Consider the following 23,107-nt stretch of genomic DNA (forward strand, 5'->3'; position numbering starts at 1 on the left):
AACCAAAATTTAATCCATCATCGAGACTTGAAGCGGTAGCCTTCTGAAATAGAGAGGGTGGATTAAATTTCAAATTTGTAGCCGATGGAGAGGCTGTGCTTCACGTGCGTCGTCTACGTTTGTGGACTTGGTTTGAAACCCTCTGGTTGGGCTTGGGCGTAAAGAGCCAGCCCCATTTAGCCTACGTTGAGTTTGGGTTTGTGGCTTTTACGGACCCATGCAAGATGGAGCTGTGAAGTTATATTTTAGAGCTTCATCATTTGTGGTGTGTTTACTAATCTTGAATTGAATTTTAATTATAGAGGATTCTTGTGTTTACTTTACATCATGAAATTAAAAAATAAGTGGGGTCCACACAAAATTAGGAATTGAATTCCTGATTTTGGAGGAATTCAACTCTTTGGTGGGATGTGGTATTTTAATTCTTAGAGAACTAAAACATTAGGAATTCATGTTTTTTTACCCATTATATCCTCACATAATTTTTAAAATTCCAAATACTTTAACCCAATACGAGGACATTTTAGTAATTAGCATTACTCATTCTCCAATTCTATATGGTTTAATAAATAACTTTAATAGGAATCCAGAATCTAACTCTACTCAATCTATATAATTTAGTAAATAAATTCAATAGGAATCCAAAACTTAATTCTCCTCAATCCAAATCTAACTCAATTCAATTCCTGATCAACGAGGACATTTTATTGTTTAATGCATTTCTATATATTTTATGTAAGTTGTAGTGAAAATTAAAATGATTACAAACATGGATTTCATTAATTGGGGAATTGAAAGACCCAAACCCATCTTTCCTCTACTCAAAACCCCAACACTGTATTTTGGTTTATTTCTTTTGAAATTAATAAATGCACAAAATTCCGAACTAAATCAAGACCCTATCATCGATCACGTCCTGCAACATGAGCGAAACAGCGTCATACGAGTCAATCGCCGCCAACCTCGACGGCATGGTCCTCATCTCCTAGGGCTCTTTCCCATACTTCATGCTCATCACTATTGAAGATCGCAGCCTCCTTCGCGACCTCGTCCTTCTGCTCTCATTCACCCTCGTCATCGTAGCCTACTTCTTCTTCTCCGAAGCCCTCGGCATCCAAATCCCCATCTTCATCTCCTTCTCTGACCTCAAAATCCGCGACAAGTGAGTGTGGTGGTGACAGCGACGATGATTGTGGAGTCATTCATTAAGGATTTTTTGGGCGGCGATAAGGATTTTTCAGGTGGGATCCGAGTCGGAGGGATTGGTGCGGCTGGGTAGGGTTTTTAAATATTATATTTAGTTGTAATTTTTTAAAGGTAATTTTTATATATTTTAATTATTATAATATTTAATTATGTTCTATATGGACTAGCCATGTCACTCACTTAATTGGTGAGTAATGATTCATATGTATGGAATTCCAAAAATACCCATGCCATTCATCAAAGTTAACAGAGTTTTGAATGGAGTTGACTACATAAAGCAAAATGGGTCACCAAACTTCGATCAAGGGATAAAAGTGGATCATTTTGAGTTTGAATGTACAAAGTAGGATTTGATCGAAGTTTTATGGGGCATTAATATAATTAAGCCTTATTTATTTATTAAATAATTAGTATTTAAATATTTAAATAAATTTCAAATTATTTACTAAATAAATAATAATTAAAACATAATTACTACTGAAAGTAAAAATAAGGCTAAGATATATTATTTAATTCAAAAAATAAAATAATAAGAAAAATGATTGACATAAAGAAAATAAATTTATATTTATTAAAAATAAAAACCTCTCTCTACGAAATTTAGGTCTATATCGACGAACTTTAAATATAATACTATAACCGGATAGCCGCACGGCTATACCCTTTAAATAGCATAATATGTATTTCTCTTCTTTGATTACTTTAATTAGTAGTTATCTTTTAATTATTACTTACTTAATGAATAATGAATAATTAAATGTTTTACTAATTTCATCAATTACTTAATAAATAGTAATTATTTTAAATTATTTTATGGACAATGTTTTATATTTTGTTATATAGAAATTAGTTTGTTTAGTTTAATTTTTGCAATTTTGATTAAAAATAGTTTAATATTTGCAATTTAGAAATATATTAGCCTTATTTAATCATATTAATTAGTAATTATTTTATAATAATTTGAACTTATAATTAAAACAGTATAGCCGAATGGCTATAATCTATGAATAGAATGCTTTAAAGGTATAGCCAGGCGGCTTTACCCTATTAATAGACTACTTTAACAGTATATGGGTCGGCTATACTCCATTAATAGAATGCTTGATAGTATATCCGCACGGCTATACCCTTCAAATAGTATAATATGGATTTCTCTTCTTGAATTACTTTAATTACTAGTTATGTGTTAATTATTATTCACTTAGTGAATAATTAGTGTTTAAATGTTTTTTTAATTTTATAAATTAGTTAATAGATAGTAGTTAATTATTTTTAATTATTTCTTTACATTGTTTTATATTTTGTTTTATACAAAATTAGTTTGTTTAGTTTAATATTTGCAATTTTGATTACAAAATAGTTTAATATTTGCAATTAAAAAATATCTTAGCCTTATTTTATCATATTAAATAGTAATTATATTATAATCATACGAAATACAAACAGTGTAGCCAGCCGGCTATACTGTATGAGTCGAATATTTTAAACGTCTAGGCTTTATTCTTTAAATAGAATACTGTAACTGTATTGCCGCATGGCTATACCCTTTAAATAGCATAATATGTATTTCTCTTCTTTAATTACTTTAATTAGTAGTTATCTTTTAATTATTATTTACTTAATTAATAATTAATAATTAAATGTTGTACTAATTTCATCAATTACTTAATAAATAGTAATTAATTATTATTTTATGGACACTGTTTTATATTTTGTTATATACAAAATTAGTTTGTTTAGTTTAATTTTTGCAATTTAAATTAAAAACTAGTTTAATATTTTCAATTAAGAAATATATTAGCCTTATTTAATCATATTAATTGGTAATTATGTTATAATAATTTGAAATTATAATTAAAACCGTATAGCCGCACGGCTATAATCTATGAATGGAATGCTTTAAAGGTATAGCCGGGCGGCGATACCCTATTAATAGACTACTTTAACAGTATAGCCGCTCGGCTAGACGCTGTAAATAGAATACTTTGATAGTATAGCCGTGCGGCTATACCCTTTAAATAGAATAATATTGATTTCTCTTGTTTATTTACTTTAATTAGTAGTTATGTTTTAATTATTATTTACTTCAGGAATAATTAGTATTTAAATGTTTTACTAATTTCATCAATTACTTAATAAATAGTAGTTAATTATTTTAAATTATTTTGTGTACATTGTTTTATATTTTGTTATATACAAAATTAGTTTTTTTAGTCTAATATTTGCAATTAAGAAATTTATCAGCCTTATTTAATCATATTAATTAGTAATTATGTTATAATCATATAAAAGAATAATTAAAATAGTATAGCCGCCCGCTATACCCTTGAAATACAATACTTTAAAAGTATAGCCGCGGGGCTATAAGCTATGAATATAATACTTTAAAGTATAGCCGCTCGGCTATACCTTTTGAAAGCATAATATGGATTTCTCTTGTTTAATTATTTTAATTATTATTTGCTTAGTAAATAATTAGTATTTATTTATTTTACTAATTTCATAAATGACTTAATGAATAGTAATTAATTATGTTGAATTATTTTGTGGACATTGTTTTATATCTTTTATTATAGAAAATTAGTTTGTTTAGTTTAATATTTGCAGTTTTGATAATTTTTTTTAAAAATATTTACAATTAAAAAATATCTTAGCCTTATTTAATTAGTAATTATGTTTTCATCATATTAAATGATAATTAAAACAGTATAGCCGCTCGGCTATAACTTTGAAATATTATACCAAACAACCTATTTTGTATAAAATGAATAAAAAACAAAGTCCACAAAAATAATTTAAAATAATTCATTACTATTGTCGAAAAATTAGTAAAATATTTAAACAATAACTATTATTAAATAAATAATAATTAAAATATAATTACTAATTAAAGTAAGGATTAAATACCTTTATGGTCACCGGGTTTTAAACTAACTTTTAATTTGGTCACTACGAAACAAATTTATCCAAATTGATCACTGTATTATCAAAATTTTACCATTTTTGGAGTTGCAGTTGGTTTCTATTAAGTTGTTTTGCTAAATACCTTTTTAGTCACTCGGTTTTTCATGAAATTTCAATTTAGCCACTAAAAAAAGTTAGCCAAGCCATGCAAATACGAAACTCTATTTTGAACTTTATATTTGGTCAAATCTATGTATTGACATAGGTATAGATTGAAATTTTTGTGATTGTGGGAGTATGATACTGGTTGAGATTATGATTTGAGCTTTTTTGAAAAGATCGATTTGCATTTTTGTGAAATTATATGAACATATTTTGTCATGATATAATTCTCTTTTGTTTTTTAGCCTTAATTGATGCTACACAAACTATAAATTTTCAGCCTACGAGCAACATGCGCAAGAGCATAGCATTTGCATGGATTTTGGCAAATTTTTTTTTTTTTTCAGTGATCAAATTGAAAAAACGTATAAAACCCAATGACAAAAAAGATATTTAACCCAAAAATTTAAAGCAAACTTAACGTCAAGTTTATAAATTATAAACTTTGATTAATATACAGTGACTAATTTGACTAATTTTTTTTCTTCTCAATAATCAAATTGAAAATTCATGTAAAATTCAATGACAAAAAAATATTTGACCCTTAAAGTAATTAAAAAGGCTAAAATATCGCGCGGCTTCAGGCGTTTCCCATATACGCCACGAGGCGGAGGGTCACACACCACACTGTCTCCTGACTTTCCTAGTCTCTCACACGTGGCACCCAAGGACAACTTTCGTGTAATGCTCATCCGGCGCAAGTTAAGAAGAGCGTGCGCATCCCACCCCAAAGTCACCGCCTTTCAGCAACGCCACTAATATGAACCGATGGGGTATCGTGCGCCATACCAAAGGCCAAATGTAACGCTGACGTGGCGAGAAAAGCCAAACCAGCGCATTTTAGTATGCACTGTAGCCACCTGGCCAAAGAGAAAAAGCATTCGCTGTGTGCTAGCCTACTGTGACGAGGAGAGGAGAAGACGGTTCATTTCTCTACTCTCTCTGCTCTCATACTCAACAGTTGAACGTCGCTTTCTCTTCCCATTTCTTTTCATTCTACAAAATACAACCTATCTTTTTTGCTCTCTGAAAACCCTAAAAGTTTTGCTTCACTGCGTGAGCTCCACGCAACAGGCGTCTCCGTACAAAAACAGAGTCTCAGAGTTTCAAAGGCATGAAGCTTATACACACTTGAATGTATATGTATATAATATATGATATATCTATACTCTGTGTGTGTGTGTGTGTGCGAATGTTGATTATACAGTGATTGAATGCTTGTTTCACACAACGGCTATTATTTATTGATTTTTTTAATCAAAGGCACATTTACTTCAACACGTATCGAGCTAGAAGTGACCAGTGTGAAAGAATTTTGTTGATGCCTCTAGTCATTTATGTCATCTACATCTGGATATTGATTTATCTGTGGGTTGAATGCCTCTTAACATGTTCTTCAACCATCTGTTTGAAAGCTATGTTTTGGCTTTTGTAATCTTCTGTCGAAATCGGTCCTGATACTCCTGTTCTCTCTTTACCTCTGCATTTTGCTTGTTTATTAACTCCTGGTGGCGCATAAAATGTTGTACGAAATAACGTATGACTAATGATGGTTTGGGGGCGACTTCAAATCTTCTATATACATATATATATCACCTAAAGTGAGATTTTCTTGGCGTTGAAACACTTTTAACTCCTTTTCCTTTCGTTTGAATTTTCTGTCAATAAAACAGTTTTCTCTGTGTTTCCTACTTCATTACCTTCTTTGGGCTAGTAAATGTCAGATAATGCATCATATTGCACTTTTTACATACACAAAAGAAGACATTAGTATGTATGTGGGTTGAGATGATTTTTCTTGGCTCCCGAGCAATTACAAATCTTCATTCTTATTGTTTTCTAAAGATTTCGTTTGCTGAAAATGGATGCAGCAATGCTGCAGCGGACGAAAAAGAGCCAAATGCTTGAAGATCAGATGATAAGGGCAGGGCATATAGATCAAGATCTATTACCAAATGGCAAGCGTTTGTTTGACATTTCAAAATCCTAAGCCCAGCCCAATTGGAGATTTCATTTCAAGGCTGGAAGGAATCTCTCACTTATAGACGATTCAGCTCAGGGAAGCGGAAAAGGGATAGGGATGGAAAGGGTTGCTTATTTCTTGAAGATGCCAATGATAGGAAGATAAGAGGTGAAATGAATTTCAAGAACTTCAAGCCACATGAGTGTCATATTCTAAAGCTTCATGTGAGTAAAGATAAGAGTTCAAACTATGTTGTAATTGGTTTAGTTTCTGGATAATTTTTGGGAAATATGAAAGAACATGGAAGCATTGGTCTCTTTGGTGACGGGAAATTTGAAACTAAATTGATCTGAAATGGTTGTTTGTGTTTTTTTAAGAGGGGGGGCCATGTTATTTGATTTCTCAACCAATTGGAAGGCTACTGTTGTGCTTGCGATCTTTTAATTTGCTTGCTTGTCAACGAAAACTATATATGTTTTTCGTACCGTAATATTTTGCTTGTTTTGTTTATGAGGTAGGATGGTTCCCATGAGAGTGCTTATACTTTTGAGGTTAGTAATATCTCTTACATTATTGTTTCCATATTACTATGTAATTTGAAATTCATAATTGAATTGCTCATTTGAAAGTTTAATGCGCTTGGTCAAAGGTTGCCATTAATTCATGATGGAGTTGTCTGGTTTGTAGAATATGTGGGATCTGACACCTGTTACTGATATACTAAAAGAATTACCAGAAGAGTACACATTTGAGACTGCTCTGGCAGATTTGATTGTAAGTTGCTTGACGTATACAGCTGAGAAAATGGATCTGGTTATTCACTTATGTGGTTAATTTTGTTTTCATTTAATGGCTTAAGTTCTGCTGCTCATAAATGCATCAGGATAATTCCCTCCAAGCTGTTTGGGCAAATGACAGTAGACATAAGAAACTTATAAGGTATGTCAATTGTAGATCCTATAGTAATACAAGGTTTTTCTTTTTAATGTTGATTTGCATTATTGTCAAATCTATTGCTTCAATTGTACAACCTGGACCATGTATGCTATATGGTCTTTGATTTGTGCTTCCTATGGAAAGCGATATATCATGGTCGAGAGATGAAGATTGACCATTATTTTTCTGATACTGTTGGGATATTCTCCTTTATGTGGTGGTTGCTTTTGTATTCTGGTCTATCATGCTGTTAGAGTTGTTTAGACATTCTTTGCAGGCTCCTTATTAATGATTACTGATACAACCACTAACTACATGTTGAGCCATGTAATTGAAATTAAGGTTTCACTTGTTAAGTTATAGATTAGTTGAGCTCCTCGTGCAATGTCATTTGTTGCTGAAAACTAACTTTGCAATTCATCTTTCAAGTTGATAGATGTATTTGTTTGATCCTTAAAATGCTACTCCATCTATTGTGCTTATATCCATTCTCTTACTCATTGTTATCCTTTATTATATCTCCATGGTTACTTTATTATTTTCCTTTTTCCCCTTTATTATTTTCAGTGTGGATGTTGCTGATGATGTGATTTCAATTTTTGATACTGGCCCTGGGATGGATGGAAGCGATGAACATTGTATAGTGAAGTGGTATTTAATTTTCCTTGAACCGTTTTATGTCTTCTCTTTTTAAATAAATTTGCTTGGGGGTTATGGGTTACAAGAGTCCAAGGCAAAAGTTTGGGTAGGAATGGTGAAAAAAGTTTTGCTAAAAATCCAATATCAAGTTTCCATATGACAAGAGAATTACAAAGGAAAGCAAAAGGACAGATACCCCAATATGTTTCATACTGTTGGAACTCATTCCTTTCAAAGATGCCTCTAAGTTTTGTTCGGGTTATTGTAATGGCTTAATTGATGGCTGGTTTTTATTTTATTTTATATTTTATTTTAAATGTGATAGAAAATCTAACATGAATAGCCTGAAAATTTCAGTCTTGATTTGTAAATTGTATGCATTTAGTTTTGATATAGTGATGGTAAGGAATGTGAGGTTAAGCGTTTTATTTCCATGCTAAGAATATGATTCACATTCCTTTTAGGGGAAAGATGGGTGCTTCACTTCACAGATCTTTAAGAGAACAGGCAATCGGGGGCAGACCTCCATACTTAACGGTAAAACTAAATCACAAATATCTTCCTGTCAAGGTTTCTGTTAGTCTTTATTTTACTTTTCCCCTTCATTTTTGGTTGAATAATTATCTAGCATGCATAATACACACATGATACATCATACATGTAGTGAAGAAGCATGAAGCTGTATTTACGTCTGTTGTATTATAGACCATGATTACCTAATTTGTGTTTAGATTTGATATATTGAGATATAAAATCTTCTGTCTACAATGTATATTTTCCAGTGGCTCTTTTGGTTATAAATATATTTTGCTTTTTTAATCAGTAATGACATTTATGGAAGGGATTATCAAACTTGTGACCTCTACTTTAGAGCAAAGTCCTCTTGGTGCTTTAGTTAAAATCAATTATCTGCACTGCTCGTTATAATCAAAAGCAAATTTGATGATGTACATCAAAGGAAAAGACTTTTGCATTCTTGAATTTGCCATCTTGTTTCTGACACCTTTTGTAGCATACGTCATCGGTTAGATGTTCTCTTCAATATTTTGTAGATTCGATAAAGGGCATTCTTTATTGCTAAAACAATAATTTGTAACTATATATTGAAGTTAATCATGAGAACCTTATAGCTTTATTTAGACTCTTAGGGTTGTATATCCCTCAACTGAAACCAAAAAAAGGAACTCTATTTGCAATTTCATGTATTTTATTTCCCTTTTTCAGAACTTAATATGACCCAAAAGTGAGACTCAAAGTAGTCTATGAGTTATTAGAATTTATCCATAATCTGCATGTCATTATTCTGTCTATGGTATATTCAGTACTGGCTTGGTTTCTAAAGCTCTGTTTTGTGTGTTATGTAGCCATTTTTTGGAATGTTTGGTTATGGAGGACCTTTAGCATCTATGCAATTAGGGAGGTATAACTTCCCTGATTTTCTTTTTCTTCTCAATGTGAGTTGATTTTCTGCTGAAATGGTTCCTTGAATACATCAATGATAATTTCAATGTCATGTTATAGGCATGCACTAGTTTCTTCCAAGACAAAGGACTCCAGGAAAGTGTATACATTGCATCTTGACAGAGAGGCTTTACTCACAGGGTCAAACTCTAATTTTCAAAAGAAAAGAAGAGGGTCAGACTCTGATTCTAATTGGAAGGTAAAAGTGTGCGCTGCAGTTTATTTCTTTTCAGAAGGCAGTATTTGTGCTTATATTGATTTCCCTTGTTTGTTATATAACCATTTACTGGTGTGTTAATTTCTCAAACTACTAATCGTAACTGTAACTTTGATTTTAGACTGATGGTGGTATGAGGGATCCTTTAGAAGATGAAATTAGCAAAACTCCACATGGAAGCTTTACTAAGGTGGAGTATTGCATCTTTTATGGTTATCAAATTATTGTCTAGTTCAACTATAAAGTTATGAGTTTTCTTTGAGATATTGGTTCTTGCCTCTCTTCTTTTCTTTTCTTTTTGCATGTGAACTTGGCCAATACAATTCTGAATTACTTTTTTCACGCTTCAGTGTCTCTAGGCCATGAGCAGTAGTCACTAATCTACCTAGGTTAAGTTTGTGTACTAATGTTATTTGTGCCTTATGAATAATTTTAAGTTTTTGATTTTAATTCGATTGAATTTTAAATTTTAAATTTTGAGTTCTGCTTGACAGGTTGAAATTTTTAAACCTAAATCGAAATTGGACATATCTCAACTCCAATGCAAGCTGAAGGATATATATTTCCCATATATTCAGGTTTGATTTTACTAAATTAATAGCTTATGTTTAGGTTAAAAGGTGCCAAGTCGGCACTAACACTGTATGGACACTGTACCTCTAAAACTGCTTTGACACTACTAGGCCCAACACAACGTGTCCAAGAGGCTGCACTAGGCAAGGGCGAGCAATAGACTCCCGTCCTGCACAGACATGTTGTGGACAATGCTAAACGAATTGATACAATCATGTTGTAAATTGATGAAAATCAGAAAAACTATTTGTTGCTTTATGTGCATTTCAGTCCCTCTAATATGACTGCAGATGCATATGGAATTCGCCTTTCAGGCAGGATCTATTCCATATACGAGGTCGACAAAAAATATATTGATTGACCATCTTATTTTCTAACTTCTACTATAATAACCTCATCCATTAACATGCTTTATTTTATCTATGTGCAGTGTGATGAAGAATCCAAATCAGGGAAGACCATAACGCCAGTAAACTTTGAGGTTTCTAATGGTCTTGTTTTTTATTATTTTTAAAAATGGTATTTCATTAATGTCTTATTTTTAATATATCCAGATGATTGAGTAGGCATCCCTGAACTGTGAGTTGTAACATGATTAGGATTTTATCAGATTATATAAGGTTTACTTGCCAGGCTTGTCTGCCTGACCGATTCTGGTAGTATTTTTTAACCTAAAGTACTCCAGCCAGCATCATTACAAAACTTTGATGGAATTTTTTTGAAGCAAAAAGATAAGCTTTCTTAATTTCTTTCATGTAATTTATTGAATATCTAATATGCTTTTAGATATCTAATATCAGGAGTACTGTCTTAGTGTTCATTCCTGTGCCCATCTATTGTTGAGTATATGAGCACGCACTTCTTAGTGGTACCTTAAAGTTAAGTCTTTAGATCTTTGTAAGGAATTTGTCCCCTTTAATTTCCCAGGTTAATGGTGTTGATTTAGCCGAGATTGAAGGTGGGGAAATTGCAATTACGAACGTTCATTCATGCAATGGTCCTGATTTTGTTCTACAGCTTCATTTCTCCTGTAAACAAGACAGTATGACTAAATCTCCAGGTAACGGACTAATTTCGTTCTTTGGTAAATTATCTCTTTCTTTGTTTAGAAAGAAATTATGTAATTATGCAGTTGTCAACCTCTTTTATATATTCGTTCATTTATATATTATGTCTTAACTCTTAACAAAATGTCAACTCTGAGTGGCCCTTTGTCATATTTCATATATGTAGATTCGAAAGCATATATACAAGCTAATGCTCGCCTCAAGTGTGCCTATTTTCCTATGGTTGAGGTACGAACTAACTCTCTTGTTGCTGGACATTATATGAAAATACCTAATATACCCCATCCATTTATAAGCCACTTTGAGAAACCATGGATGGTATTATCAAAGTACACAACCCCACATAGTTCAACCTCCAATCTGTTTCCTACTTTCTTTCATCTTTCCTCTTTGAACCAACCTATTCTCCTCTATATCCCCACCCTCTCTTTTCTCGTCCCAAACTCCCACCATATTGCACGTGCATCTTTGTTTGCGCCCTTCTTGTACATAACTTATGTTTTACTACATTGTGAAAGTTTATGAAATTGTTCATCACAGGGAAAAGAGAATATTGAGAAAATTTTGGAGAGGTTAGAATCTGATGGATGCGGAACCTCGGAAAACTTTGAAACCTATAGTCGTGTCTCTATTCGGAGGCTTGGTCGCCTACTTCCAGATGCTCGCTGGGTAGGCATTTAGTTTTCCTGAACTAATTGTTTTGTTTGCATAAATTGTTCTCTCAAAATACATTAGAAATAAATAGGTTTACAATCAGAAAGAGAGATACTAAGTTTTGGTCTTTTTGGTTGAACTATTATATGTTTTCACTAATTATTGTCACATGTGCACACTGAAACTGTTGTCTGGAAATACATCATTGGCCTATTTCCTAATAGCTAAAGCTTTTGAAGTCCAATGGTTGTTTGACAAAAATATGCCCGATCTAATGGAGCTTTTGAAATATGCATCTGATTGCTTATGTAGCTACCATTGGTCACTTCCCTAATTGGCTGACCTTTGAGGGAGTCCTTGTACATTAATCCCAAAAAGCTCAATATACAGACAAAAGTTGAGTTGGACTAGTGTGTTTCTGTATTGCATTTATGTGCTTAAATGTTTGATGAATGTTTTAGATGTTGACAAGCTTTATATATCTCGATGAGAGGCTTTCCTTTTATTTAGTATTATTATCCCAACACACAATTTGGAGGAATGTTCGTTGATTTGAGGATGTGGTTGATTTTTTCCTTTTGAGATGCAACCGTTATTTGTTCTAATGGTGTCTTTTTATCTGATATACCATAGGCCCGGCTTCCGTTCATGGAATTCAAGCAAAAAAAAGGAGATAAGGCAGACTTGTTGAAAATATGTTGTTTGAGAGTTAAATGCTTTATCGGTAAGCCAGTTCTCTTCCTGAACATTTTCTTGTCATTCTTTTGGAATTCTTTTGTAAACATGCCTGAACAAAAATGTCGTGGTTGCAGAGACTGACGCTGGTTTCAATCCAACACCATCTAAGGTAAATGCTATATATTTGCGTGTGTTAGGAAAAATATTTTCGAGTCTGCCTGTGACCACACCATTGAATTTTTTTTTTTTTGGGTTGAAAAACAATCCTTCTCATTTATGGAAATTTCTTGAGTATTTTGATATTTCCCCCTTCTCCCTCTTTTTGCCTGTTTGCTTTAGTTCTTGCAAATAACAGATTTTAGATAGTTATATTAGCTGGTTGGTTGGCGCAGACTTATTACTGATAACTTATTGATAGAAGGTCAAACATGTATCATCGTTGTTATCTTTAGTTCTGGGTGGCGTGGGTATTCTTTTCAGGCCTTGCCATTTCCTTCAATGAGTAAATATTTGCTGTGTTACACCTAACTGATCAATGATCATTGGGTTTGAGAAGTTGAGGCCATTTGATATTACTTTACAGTTCCACAAAAGACATCTGGGTGATTTTACTTGTCTGCAGAAAGCATAATTTATACACACACATGGAGCTGAGCAAATGGAAAGCATATATTATGTCTGGTTAGCTGGTTCCAAACCAACTATAAATGATATACTGATCAAATGCATTGTTAATCACAGACCAATCTAGCACACCATAGTCCTTTTACCACTTCACTGAGGAACTTAGGCAATCAGCCTCTTGAGAATGAAAAAGGTGATCTTTATTTATATGTAATAAATATGAAACTATCTATTTTGATTAGTCTGCATTCTCTGTTTGCTATTGTTCTAAATCTGATTGTTTTCATTTCCATAGATGTCAGAATTAAAATATATAGAGATGGAAACCATTTAACTATTTCTCAACTAAAGAAGGAGTATGAGGATTGGATTCTTCAAATGCATGAGCGATATGATGATGAAGCTCACTGTGGTGAAGATCAACCTGTTCTTGTTGTCAGTCCTGCAAACAAAAAGGCACTTCGCATTTCATCCGAAGGTAGGTGTAAAAGGAGAAGCTGCTTGATTTCATGATGCAGTGTGACATAAAATTTGAATATTTGTTTGCACGAGTTTCTTATTTATTTAATGCAATTCTTCTCATTTTTAACTTTAATCTAATTGAATCACATGTTTGTTAATCATATAACTTTTTTCTCTTAAATTGTAGTTGCAAGGGTTCATAAATCTCTAAAGAGGAAAGGAGTGACATGGAAATGCGGCCAGAAAATCAAACTTTTAAGGGGAGCATGTGCTGGGGTTCATAACAACAATGTCTATGCCACAATTGAGTATTTTTTGCTTGAAGGTCTCGAAGGTGACCCTGGTGGTAAGTAATGTTCCAAATAACATGTGCAGGCATGAAACTTGAATATCCTTTTAACATTTTCTTATGTGACGTGCTTATTGAAATATAATCCACGTGCTCATAGCTTCCATAATTTTGTTCTGACATGCTTAAGGATAATTAGATTTTTCTGGATATCTTCTACAATGCAATTATTTTGGTCAGTTTTAAGTCCCTGACCTTTTGTTTTGGTTTTCTTTTTCTTTCTAAACAGGGGGGGCTCGAATTATTTGCAGGTGCGGTTTCTTGTGCATTATCTTCTGTAATCTTTCTTTTATGTAACCTGCACACTTGATTCATAAAAAATCATTTGGCTTGACTGGCATACATCTGTTATTGCTATTGTTTTTGTAAGGCCATTAAGTCTGTCAGTTGACAAGGGATGCATCCTTAAAATAAATGACGGGGATACCAGTTTAGATATTCGTGACTCCTTATCTGTACCTGTCAGTGTGATTGATTCTGGGAAGGTTTGCTTCTTATTTTATTTTAACATCTTGTTTCACACCTTTGTTCTTTTGGAGAAAAAAAGATGGTGTTTTGTTTTCCTTCGGTATTGTAGCTGACCGTTTTACTGAATTTTGAGCTATTGGCATCAGTGTTTAGCTGTTGAAAGTAATGAATGGGATAACCAGCTCGAGAAACAACGCCAGAAATCTCCTTCTACAATTGATCTGCTGGATGTAGAAGAATGTCAGGAGTTGGGGGTTGATGGGGTTAGTATATTTCTGGATTTCTTTTCTTTTCATTATTCTTAATTTATGCTTGAATTATTTGGTTCACGTCACAAGAATGAGGAAGATATTAAGGGCCAAAAGTGAGATATGTGGATGACGTAAAATTGATTGGATATAAACTGATGTCGAAGATATTCTAAGATAGGCCTGAATGATGAAAACTGGTCCATGTGACCAAGTAAAGGATGAGGATTCAGTTGAGTTGAGATGAGTATATGTGTATTTCATTGTTGACAATCATTATTCTCTGTTTAAAATAAAATAGACTTTTAATTTACTTTTCACCATCGTCTTGATCATCAAATAGAAATTTATTCAAGTAAAACGTAAATTAATGTTTCCTTTCAGGCATTGCCTGTGGATGCCCCAGCTGGAAAAGTTCCTCCAGAAGTAATTGTGGCTGTTGTTCGTCCTGCCAGTTATGTCTCTTCTTGTGCGTCAAAGACCCTTGACCAGAAATATATTGCTAGAACTAATTTAAAAATGTTTATGGAAGTTGAGTTCAGAAGTGATGCTGAGGGTCTTCGAACTGTTCGCAACATTTCGGCATGCGCAGTACCTGAGCCACGTAAAGGAATTCAAGGGTTATATATCTTTCCACTTAAATCCAAGTACCCAGCTTTATTTCAAACTTCTGGTGTCTATACATTTTCATTCCATCTGGTAAGTAATATTTGGCAACCTGTCTTATATTTTTGTTCATTTTTTAATGTGTTAAAATTGTAATTTGTTTCTGATCATTTTATATTTGTACTTGTTTACAAGACTGAGTCAAATTGTAAGCATGTTGAGAAAAGGGTATTGATCAAGCAAGCTCCAATAGTGGAGTATAAAGAGATCCAATTCACTTGTCCAAATGGAAAGGTATTGCTTCTCCAAGATATATCTCACCTTCATCAAGTAGAAAACTTAAAGGTACCAGTTGTGATAATGAGAAGATGCAGAAATAAATGCAGTTTTGAATTAATAGATAATAAGTTTCATATTTTTAGCACAGATGTACCGTAGTAAGTTTATCTTTCATATCAAATCAAGATCCAAAAGTGGAGCATGGAAAAAAATGCACTTTTAAATCGTTTATAGGCAGCCTGAAGTTTATATTTTGTATCTGCCACATTGACAATGACGGGCGTTAATTTTTATGTTCAGGCTCCCGTCATTGGGACTCCAAAAGTGGAGTTTGATGAGATTCAGGTTCAGTCTTCGCATGGCAAGGTTTTGCCTCTCCAGGATTCCTCTTCAATTCAACAAGTAGGAAACTTAATAGTATTAATTGTGATTGCACCGTTAATTTAGTAATATGTAACCTGAAGTTTATATCTTGTATTTACCTCCATCCACAATGACATGGCTAGTTTTTTATGTTCAGGTTCCTGTAATGAAAGCTCCAAAAGTGGAGTATGATGAGAGTCCAATCCCTTGCCCAAATGAAAAGATTTTTCTTCTCCAAGATTCCTCTTCCCTTCCACACGCACAAAACTTGGAGGCATCAAATGTGAATAAGGAGAAGGTGTGGAAACAAATGCAGCTTTAAATTACTTATAGATGAAGTGAAGTCTTGTATCATGGATGTACCATCATAGTTCATCTATCGTATGATCCAGATCCCATATCAAGTATTTGAGCTCTCATTAGCCCAAATATGCTTATGTCTCTTCATTGAAATGTCCAGCTTATTTGCTTAATGCAATAATCAAGCAGATTTGGAAATCTTGCCTTAAAAAATTCCTTTCTATTCTTGACTTTGCTTCTTATCCCTCCAGGAATTGGAGAAAGACCTTCACCGAAGTGGAATGCAGATTGGAGATATGGAAAAAAATTTGGATGCACTTAATAAGGAGAAGGCAGTAATTGAGCAAGATATATATGTTGTGCAAGGTTTTAATTTACTTATATGATTTTATTGGTTTTTCCTTCTTTGGTTGGCATAAATGTGGCGTTTTAAAACCTGTCCTATTTGAAGGAGATTTTCCTGTACCAAAATGCGTTTTCTTGCTTTACCTTACTTTGCTTGTTGACCACTTCATACATCTTTGGAATATAATTTCTCAATTTCAAACTTCAAATTATCTCTTCATCCAAGGATCTTTCGTTTTGTTCAGTTTTCTTTTATAATATTTCCCATGCTAAGTTTTTCATTTTACCTTTATAATGACTAAACAAATAACGTACTTACGAAAATGCTTGTGTATATTTTGGTTCATGCTGGCAGCTTCTGTTGAACGTTGCAATTCAGATTACTGTTCCATGAAAGCAGAATTGAAACACCGCATAGAAAGCATGAGCCACACTGCAGCTTCTACACTCTGCAACCTTTTAAGAGTTCCATCCCAAGAGTTGAGCAATGATTTCATGGGAGGCGTGATCGGTTTGGTGGCTTTACTTGGTAGTACTGGGAGCAGTGAGCTTAGCAGGTCTACTATCCCCCCTTTACCTTTTTCGTTTTCCAGTCTTCAAGTAAAGAAGAATATTTGTTTATTCTTCTGCTTTTTGTTTATATATTCACCTGTATGCAGGATATTATCTGAGTACTTGGGTGAAGATCAAATGCTTGCTGTTGTCTGTAGATCCTTTGCAGCTGCTGTTGCTCTTGAGAAGTATGAACACAATGGGGAAGTTGATTCTAGGCATGCTCTTTATGCAGCAGCAGCTAAGCTTGGGAGATCCATAAATGGCCGGTTTCTTGTTATAAGCCTTGAAGATATACGGTAACTTCCTAATTTCAATTCATCATTTTTGGAATTAGAATTACTTTTCCTTTGCGGCAATGCATTTTTTTCCCAAACAAAAAAGGGTCCAAAAGGGAAAAATAATAACACTCTGGAATGCTTTCTTGTGCAATTTGAGACGTGAATTTGAAAATTGTATTGCAGGCCTTACACAGGTGATTTTGATGGTGGTGACCCTCAAAGGAAGCTGGCCTTGCCATATCCTATCTTGCCAAGTGGAAATATTCCGGATGGTTTCTTGGGGTATGCAGTTAATATGGTTGACCTGGATGAGCATCATTTACACATGACGACAGCTGCAGGCCATGTTCTTCGGCAGACATTGTTTTATTTTCTTTTTGGGGAGCTCCATGTTTATAAAACTAGGCAAGACATGTTAGCTGCTCGTGCTTGTATCAAACATGGTGCTGTATCTCTGGATGGTGGGATTTTAAGACAAACAGGGGCAGTTTCTCTCGGATATGGGTAGCTCTCTCTCTCTCTCTCTCTCTCTCTCTCTCTCTCTCTGTGCAATCTGAGAGCGTGCATTGCTTGTTAATGTTTCAAAAGTGTTTTTTTTTGTTATCCAACAAGACCTTTTGTTCATTGCCCTTCAGGAATCCTGAAATCTGTTTTCCTGTCTTGCGGAGTGTTGCGGTAATGAAGAAGAAGATTGAAATATACAAGGAAACGATGAGCGCGGTCATTGCTGCCATAGAGGAATTTACCAAAGACCATCAGAAAGCGTTAAAGAAATTCCACAAGAAAAACAAGAAGTGGCACGAGCTTGCAACAGTGAAGGAGCGTCGGCTTATTAAGACTACCTAGTGCAGTGCAATATAGAATAGACGAGAAATGAAGAGCCTCTTTCTAGTTTCTAGGTAGTGCTCATTTATGTATATTGACATGATCAGAAAATACTTGTCTCCTTTACTTTCAGCACAATCACATTTTGACATGTTTTTAGTGAATTTTGTGTGTTTTTGATGAATTTTTTTTTGCACGTGTCAAACTGTAATTTGTCTTGCATAAAAGGAGGAAACGACATGATATCATCATCCTAGTTTCTCATTCGTACATGAAGTGATCAAAATCAATAATGAAGTAACGATGAAAAGATCTGTGGACGCTGTTGCATCATCATAAAGTAATGGTAATCGTAATCGTAATGGTATTGGCATGGACAAAAAGTGTGTCTAATGTAATTTCGGTTTATTATTTTATATGATGAATTTATATAAAAACATTAAAATGATTTAAAAAGTAAAGTGATTTCGACAATGGGGTCTTGGCTCTCGCACGCACGGGCATGGCATCATGGGCTTCGAACGGCGCACCACTAGCCTTTATGCCAACAACTCTATTCGTAATCTAGTTTCCAGACCCTTAGATCAAGTGGGTCTAACCATAGTGAGCGGCCCTTTTGATCAAACGGTCGTTGCTTCCGGACGGAGAATCGGGCCCACTACAACCCAATTTATGTTTCAGAAACCACAAGGAGGTCAATGAAATTTTAGATTCTTAATAACCAGGGAGACCAGCTGGAGTTGGAGAGAGGCATACAGAGTGGGAGAGCGGGTGAGAAAAGAACCAGAAAGATGTTCCAACCAAACAACCAGGTGAGTCCCTCTCTGATTTTAACTCTCCGCCCTCTCTTTGATTGGTAGCCGGGAAAATGCAAGAAAATACTGGGTATATTTTAGGTTGTAAAGTTCCAAACCATATTTTATTTTCTTCTCGCTTGAAGCATTTTTTTAGCTACCCAATGGCCCACACAGCATTAGGTGTTGGTAATTCAAATGCATGTCGTTGTTCTCTTCGCCATTGTTTTTCGATGCTTTGAATTGCCAAGAAAGTAAACTTCAATTCTGTGGTGACCGCAATTCTCTGATTTTTCAAGAGCTTTTCGTCACTGGGTTTAGTTAAATTTTCTCAATTGTTTGCACTAGAATTCATTTTGCCGTCACTTTGAGTTTCCACTAGGGAAAAGAAAGAATGGAAAATCAACATGCAACTAAGCATTTTTGTCCTTGGAAGAAGTACTATGAAATTGGTAGTTTTCTGTGGAAGGTAGTCCTTCATAATTGCTTGAATTAAGTTCTCAAATTGAATCTTTAGAGGCAATTGCATTTTGTAGCCTAAAAGTGCTGTCTTGAATTGTGTAAATCTTTTGGGGCTTCCGAGGCATTAGTGTTCTAAAACTTTTGCTAGTTGACTAAATTTTCCCTGTAGAGACTGCCACTAATTTAAGAAGTTGAGGCACTTGCTGTTGTGGTGAGTGAATATGTTTACAGCCTTTTCTTGTTGGCTTGAAACCACTTGTTACTGGAGAGCAATGATTTTTGCAACATATTTAGCATTTAGAAAGTCTTTTTCTTTTGGAAACTTATTTGTATTTCCATGAATTCATTAGTGAGTGGAGATGACTTCTTAGTTGTGATCATTTTAGCATGCCTAGTAAACAGTCAAGAAGAAAGGTTTACCGCCTAATTACCTTATTTCCTCTATGAGAGAGAAATTAAATTAAGGAGCCCGCTAATATTGGAAAAACTACAACTAGGGTTAACCAAAGAAAATAATTCATGGTAAAAAAAAGATAAACTTGGACCAGAAAAACCCATGCCCAAAATAACCTAGGTTCTTGCGTCCTCGTGTCCGCCTGTATTTTTTATGCTAATTAATCTTCCTTTTGCAGATTTCAGATCATACAAAGTCATTATCTATTCAAGATTCAACAGCATTGATGCAAGTGGACGAAAAAGAAACTAGTCTAGTTATGAAGGATGGGATGCAAAATGGAGGATTCGCGCAAGCAGAATCCATCATCTACTACACTAAGGTTGTACAAGAACCTATGCTGGAGACCATTTATATTTTGATATACCATGCATGTCGCTAATATATAGTGGATATTTCACTTACATTTGCTTTTGAAGTAATTAATTAACCATAACAAAATTTTAAAATTTCAATATTTTTGTTATTCATGATTTTGGTCATTTTTTGCTAGAGGATCCTTTTTTGAGCGGGGATGGATCATACTAACTAACTTTTCAAAGAACTAATCTATACAGAAACTTCAAGATGATTTACAAATGATGGGGATGAAAATTAAACAGCATGAAGACAACATAAAACTTCTGAAGTCTCAGAGAAACAAATTAGATGACTCTATTCTCGATTTGCAAGGTAAAATTTCTTCTTCATCTACATTGCATTAGTGATGTAAATAAATTCATTTCAAAACACGCGAACTAAAAAGGTGAAATAAATAAACACCCTGTTTGCAATACATTGCTCACTATTTTATTTGTTTCCATAATTTTTTCCACTGAAGAGTTTCCTTTCAGTTATTCTAGGGAAGTATCATACCTCAACTGCATCTAAAATCGAAAATGAAGACCATTCCCACTGTAAAAGTGAGGAGGAAACAACCAAAAAGATTCTTCAGCGTGAGAAGTCTGCTGCAGGCATTTTATGGCAGTTGAAAACTCGTCATGGTACTCAGGCTGCCCATCTTACCTTGACCAAGGATGTCCTGGGTATTGTTGCAATGCTTGGCAAAGTAGAGGATGATAATCTTAGCAGGTCGAAATTCTCATATTTTTTGTTTTCCTTATTTCTCAAGTTGTGAAGTTGTGCATTAGCCATAACCTCATAAGTAGGGTTGTGTGTGTGCGCGCGCGAATGTCCGTGCATTTTACTACTAGTCCTGTGATTTTGAGTAGTGAGGGGTGAGTTTAGGTGCCATAGTTCTGCCATGTTTTTTTAGTTGTAGGGAGTTTGAAGTAAAAGAGATGGGGTTTTTACTTACCAGGTGTAAATGGAACCCACTAATTCAGGGTCATTGTGGAATGAGTACATTGATAACACCTGGCCATAAAGATGTTTCTAATCCGCCCCCTCTCTGGCTCTCTCCTTCCCAACCATATCCACCTTGTCTACTTAGGCCTATAACTAGACCTAGTTTTTATTAACTTATTTGGAATGTGCAGGCTTTTATCAGAATACTTAGGAGTCGATACTATGTTGTCAATTGTCTGTAAGACTTATGAAGGTGTCAAAGCTTTAGAAACGTATGACAATGAAGGCTGCATAAAGAAAAGTTCTGGTCTTCATGGGCTTGGTGCTTCTATTGGAAGGACATTAGAAGGCCGTTTTCAGGTCATTTGTCTTGATAATTTAAGGTATGTGTTGTATTGGTGGTGAATTTGTAAGCTTTATTGTATCAGCTATGTAATCAAAAGATTTTTTTTCTTCTTCTTCTGCAGACCATATGCTGGTGAATTTGTACCTGATGACCCACAGAGGAGGCTTGATCTTCTGAAGCCAAGGTTACCTAATGGGGAATGCCCACCCGGTTTTCTTGGTTATGCAGTAAATATGATCCATGTGGATAGCACAAGCTTATTTTGTGTCACAGCTAGTGGGCATGGCCTGAGAGAGACTCTATTTTATAACCTCTTCTTTCGCTTGCAAATATATAAAACAAGGGCAGATATGGTTCCTGCACTTCCTTGTATAAGTGATGGAGCCATTTCTTTAGATGGCGGGATGATTAGGTCAACTGGTGTGTTTTCTCTTGGCAACCGGTAAGAAGCTCTGCCAACAAATGAAATAAAAATTTATTTCTAACTACGTATGATATTGAATTCGTTATTTTACAGCCTTTTGGAATTTTCAACACACTTAAACTAATTAAGAGATAACTTGTTTACTGTCTAGATATTGTTGTTATTTGTCTATGGGAACAGGAGTTTTTGCTGCCACATCTTAGTTTTAAAACTTATCTGATGTTAGGGAAGATGTAGATGTGAGATTTCCTAAACTGTCAGTGACATCAAGCCTACCCGAAACCTATCTTGATTCTGAAAGACAAATCAATGAGTTGAAGTGGAAAAAAGAAAAAATGCAGGAAGATATGAAGAGAGAACAAGCATTATTGGACAACGCGAAGTTCAATTTTGACAGAAAGAAGCAAGATTTTCTGAAATTCCTGGCTGATAGCTCATCATATGCAACTCAGGTAACACCCGTAACATATTTTAACTAACAATGAATTGCAGTACAATTGCACAAGTTACTTGCAATGTGGCTTCAGTTGACCCGAAAAACAGAAGAAATTATTTGACTAATGCTGGATTCTATGATAAATTTTTTGGCAGAATCAAACCTGTTTTTATACCATTAATATTAAATTTATTTAGATAATCGGTACTGCATTAAATCAGTAAACTTACCATTGCACTAGAGAGTACCCCCACGCCAGTGTTGAATAGTTAATCATCTGTGTAGTTTGTTTGATTTCCCTGCCTAGGGAATGAGTTTTTAATTGTGGTCCTTATTTATAATGGCAGCATCAATTTCAGGCAGCAGCGCAAAGCCGAGTGACCTCAAGGTGAGAACTGACGAGTACACGAGGCACCAGCAGACCATATAGAAGGGAAGGGAGAGCCTTGAGCACGTTGCTTAGTTGAGCGTCTGGCTGAGAGTCATGTTTTTATCTCTTTGTTTTATGAAGCCAGAAAATTGTAGTGGGAGAAACAGAGATGCATTTTGCTAAGTTAAGTGAGGGGCTCGTGTTCAAGTTTGGGCTTTGTAGAAGCAGAATTAAGATTTAAGGAACTTTCGGTTCGGTGGATAAATTGTATGCATCAAGGGCTTTCAACAGCCTTGAATTTGCTTAACCAAATGTACAATAATATGATATCATTGACAAAAACAAACCAAGTTGTGCATCTTATTTGTGGAT

The 23,107-nt window shown here is 34.3% G+C and overlaps 1 protein-coding gene across 1 annotated transcript; it reads left to right on the top strand.

The window, feature by feature from the left end:
- Positions 1–5,168: 5,168 nt before the first annotated feature.
- Positions 5,169–23,098, top strand: LOC117618457 (structural maintenance of chromosomes flexible hinge domain-containing protein GMI1). Its single transcript, XM_034348022.1, has 41 exons — positions 5,169–5,384; positions 6,144–6,459; positions 6,754–6,786; positions 6,923–7,009; positions 7,119–7,174; positions 7,739–7,822; positions 8,275–8,347; positions 9,175–9,230; positions 9,332–9,470; positions 9,610–9,678; positions 9,983–10,066; positions 10,492–10,542; positions 10,989–11,121; positions 11,295–11,356; positions 11,669–11,797; positions 12,416–12,506; positions 12,595–12,629; positions 13,202–13,277; positions 13,380–13,562; positions 13,734–13,892; positions 14,125–14,146; positions 14,266–14,380; positions 14,510–14,626; positions 14,996–15,310; positions 15,413–15,562; positions 15,797–15,913; positions 16,017–16,157; positions 16,411–16,525; positions 16,860–17,061; positions 17,164–17,355; positions 17,521–17,841; positions 17,973–18,182; positions 18,625–18,721; positions 18,873–18,974; positions 20,051–20,194; positions 20,430–20,544; positions 20,706–20,943; positions 21,351–21,542; positions 21,627–21,947; positions 22,156–22,381; positions 22,713–23,098. Exons 2-41 carry the CDS (start codon positions 6,409–6,411, stop codon positions 22,755–22,757), a joined length of 5,148 nt encoding a protein of 1,715 aa, XP_034203913.1. The 5' UTR covers positions 5,169–5,384; positions 6,144–6,408; the 3' UTR covers positions 22,758–23,098.
- Positions 23,099–23,107: the final 9 nt, after the last annotated feature.

The sequence above is a fragment of the Prunus dulcis genome, chromosome 2 (assembly GCF_902201215.1).
Source record: "Prunus dulcis chromosome 2, ALMONDv2, whole genome shotgun sequence".
Taxonomy (NCBI): Eukaryota; Viridiplantae; Streptophyta; class Magnoliopsida; order Rosales; family Rosaceae; genus Prunus; species Prunus dulcis.

Bases quoted from the DNA above. Each gene is read 5' to 3' on its own strand.
- LOC117618457 (XM_034348022.1), top strand. From the start codon at position 6,409: ATGAATTTCAAGAACTTCAAGCCACATGAGTGTCATATTCTAAAGCTT. The intron at 9,231-9,331 runs GTATAACTTCCC...GTCATGTTATAG, and splicing joins GCATCTATGCAATTAGGGAG to GCATGCACTAGTTTCTTCCA. The intron at 21,948-22,155 runs GTAAGAAGCTCT...ATCTGATGTTAG, and splicing joins GTGTTTTCTCTTGGCAACCG to GGAAGATGTAGATGTGAGAT.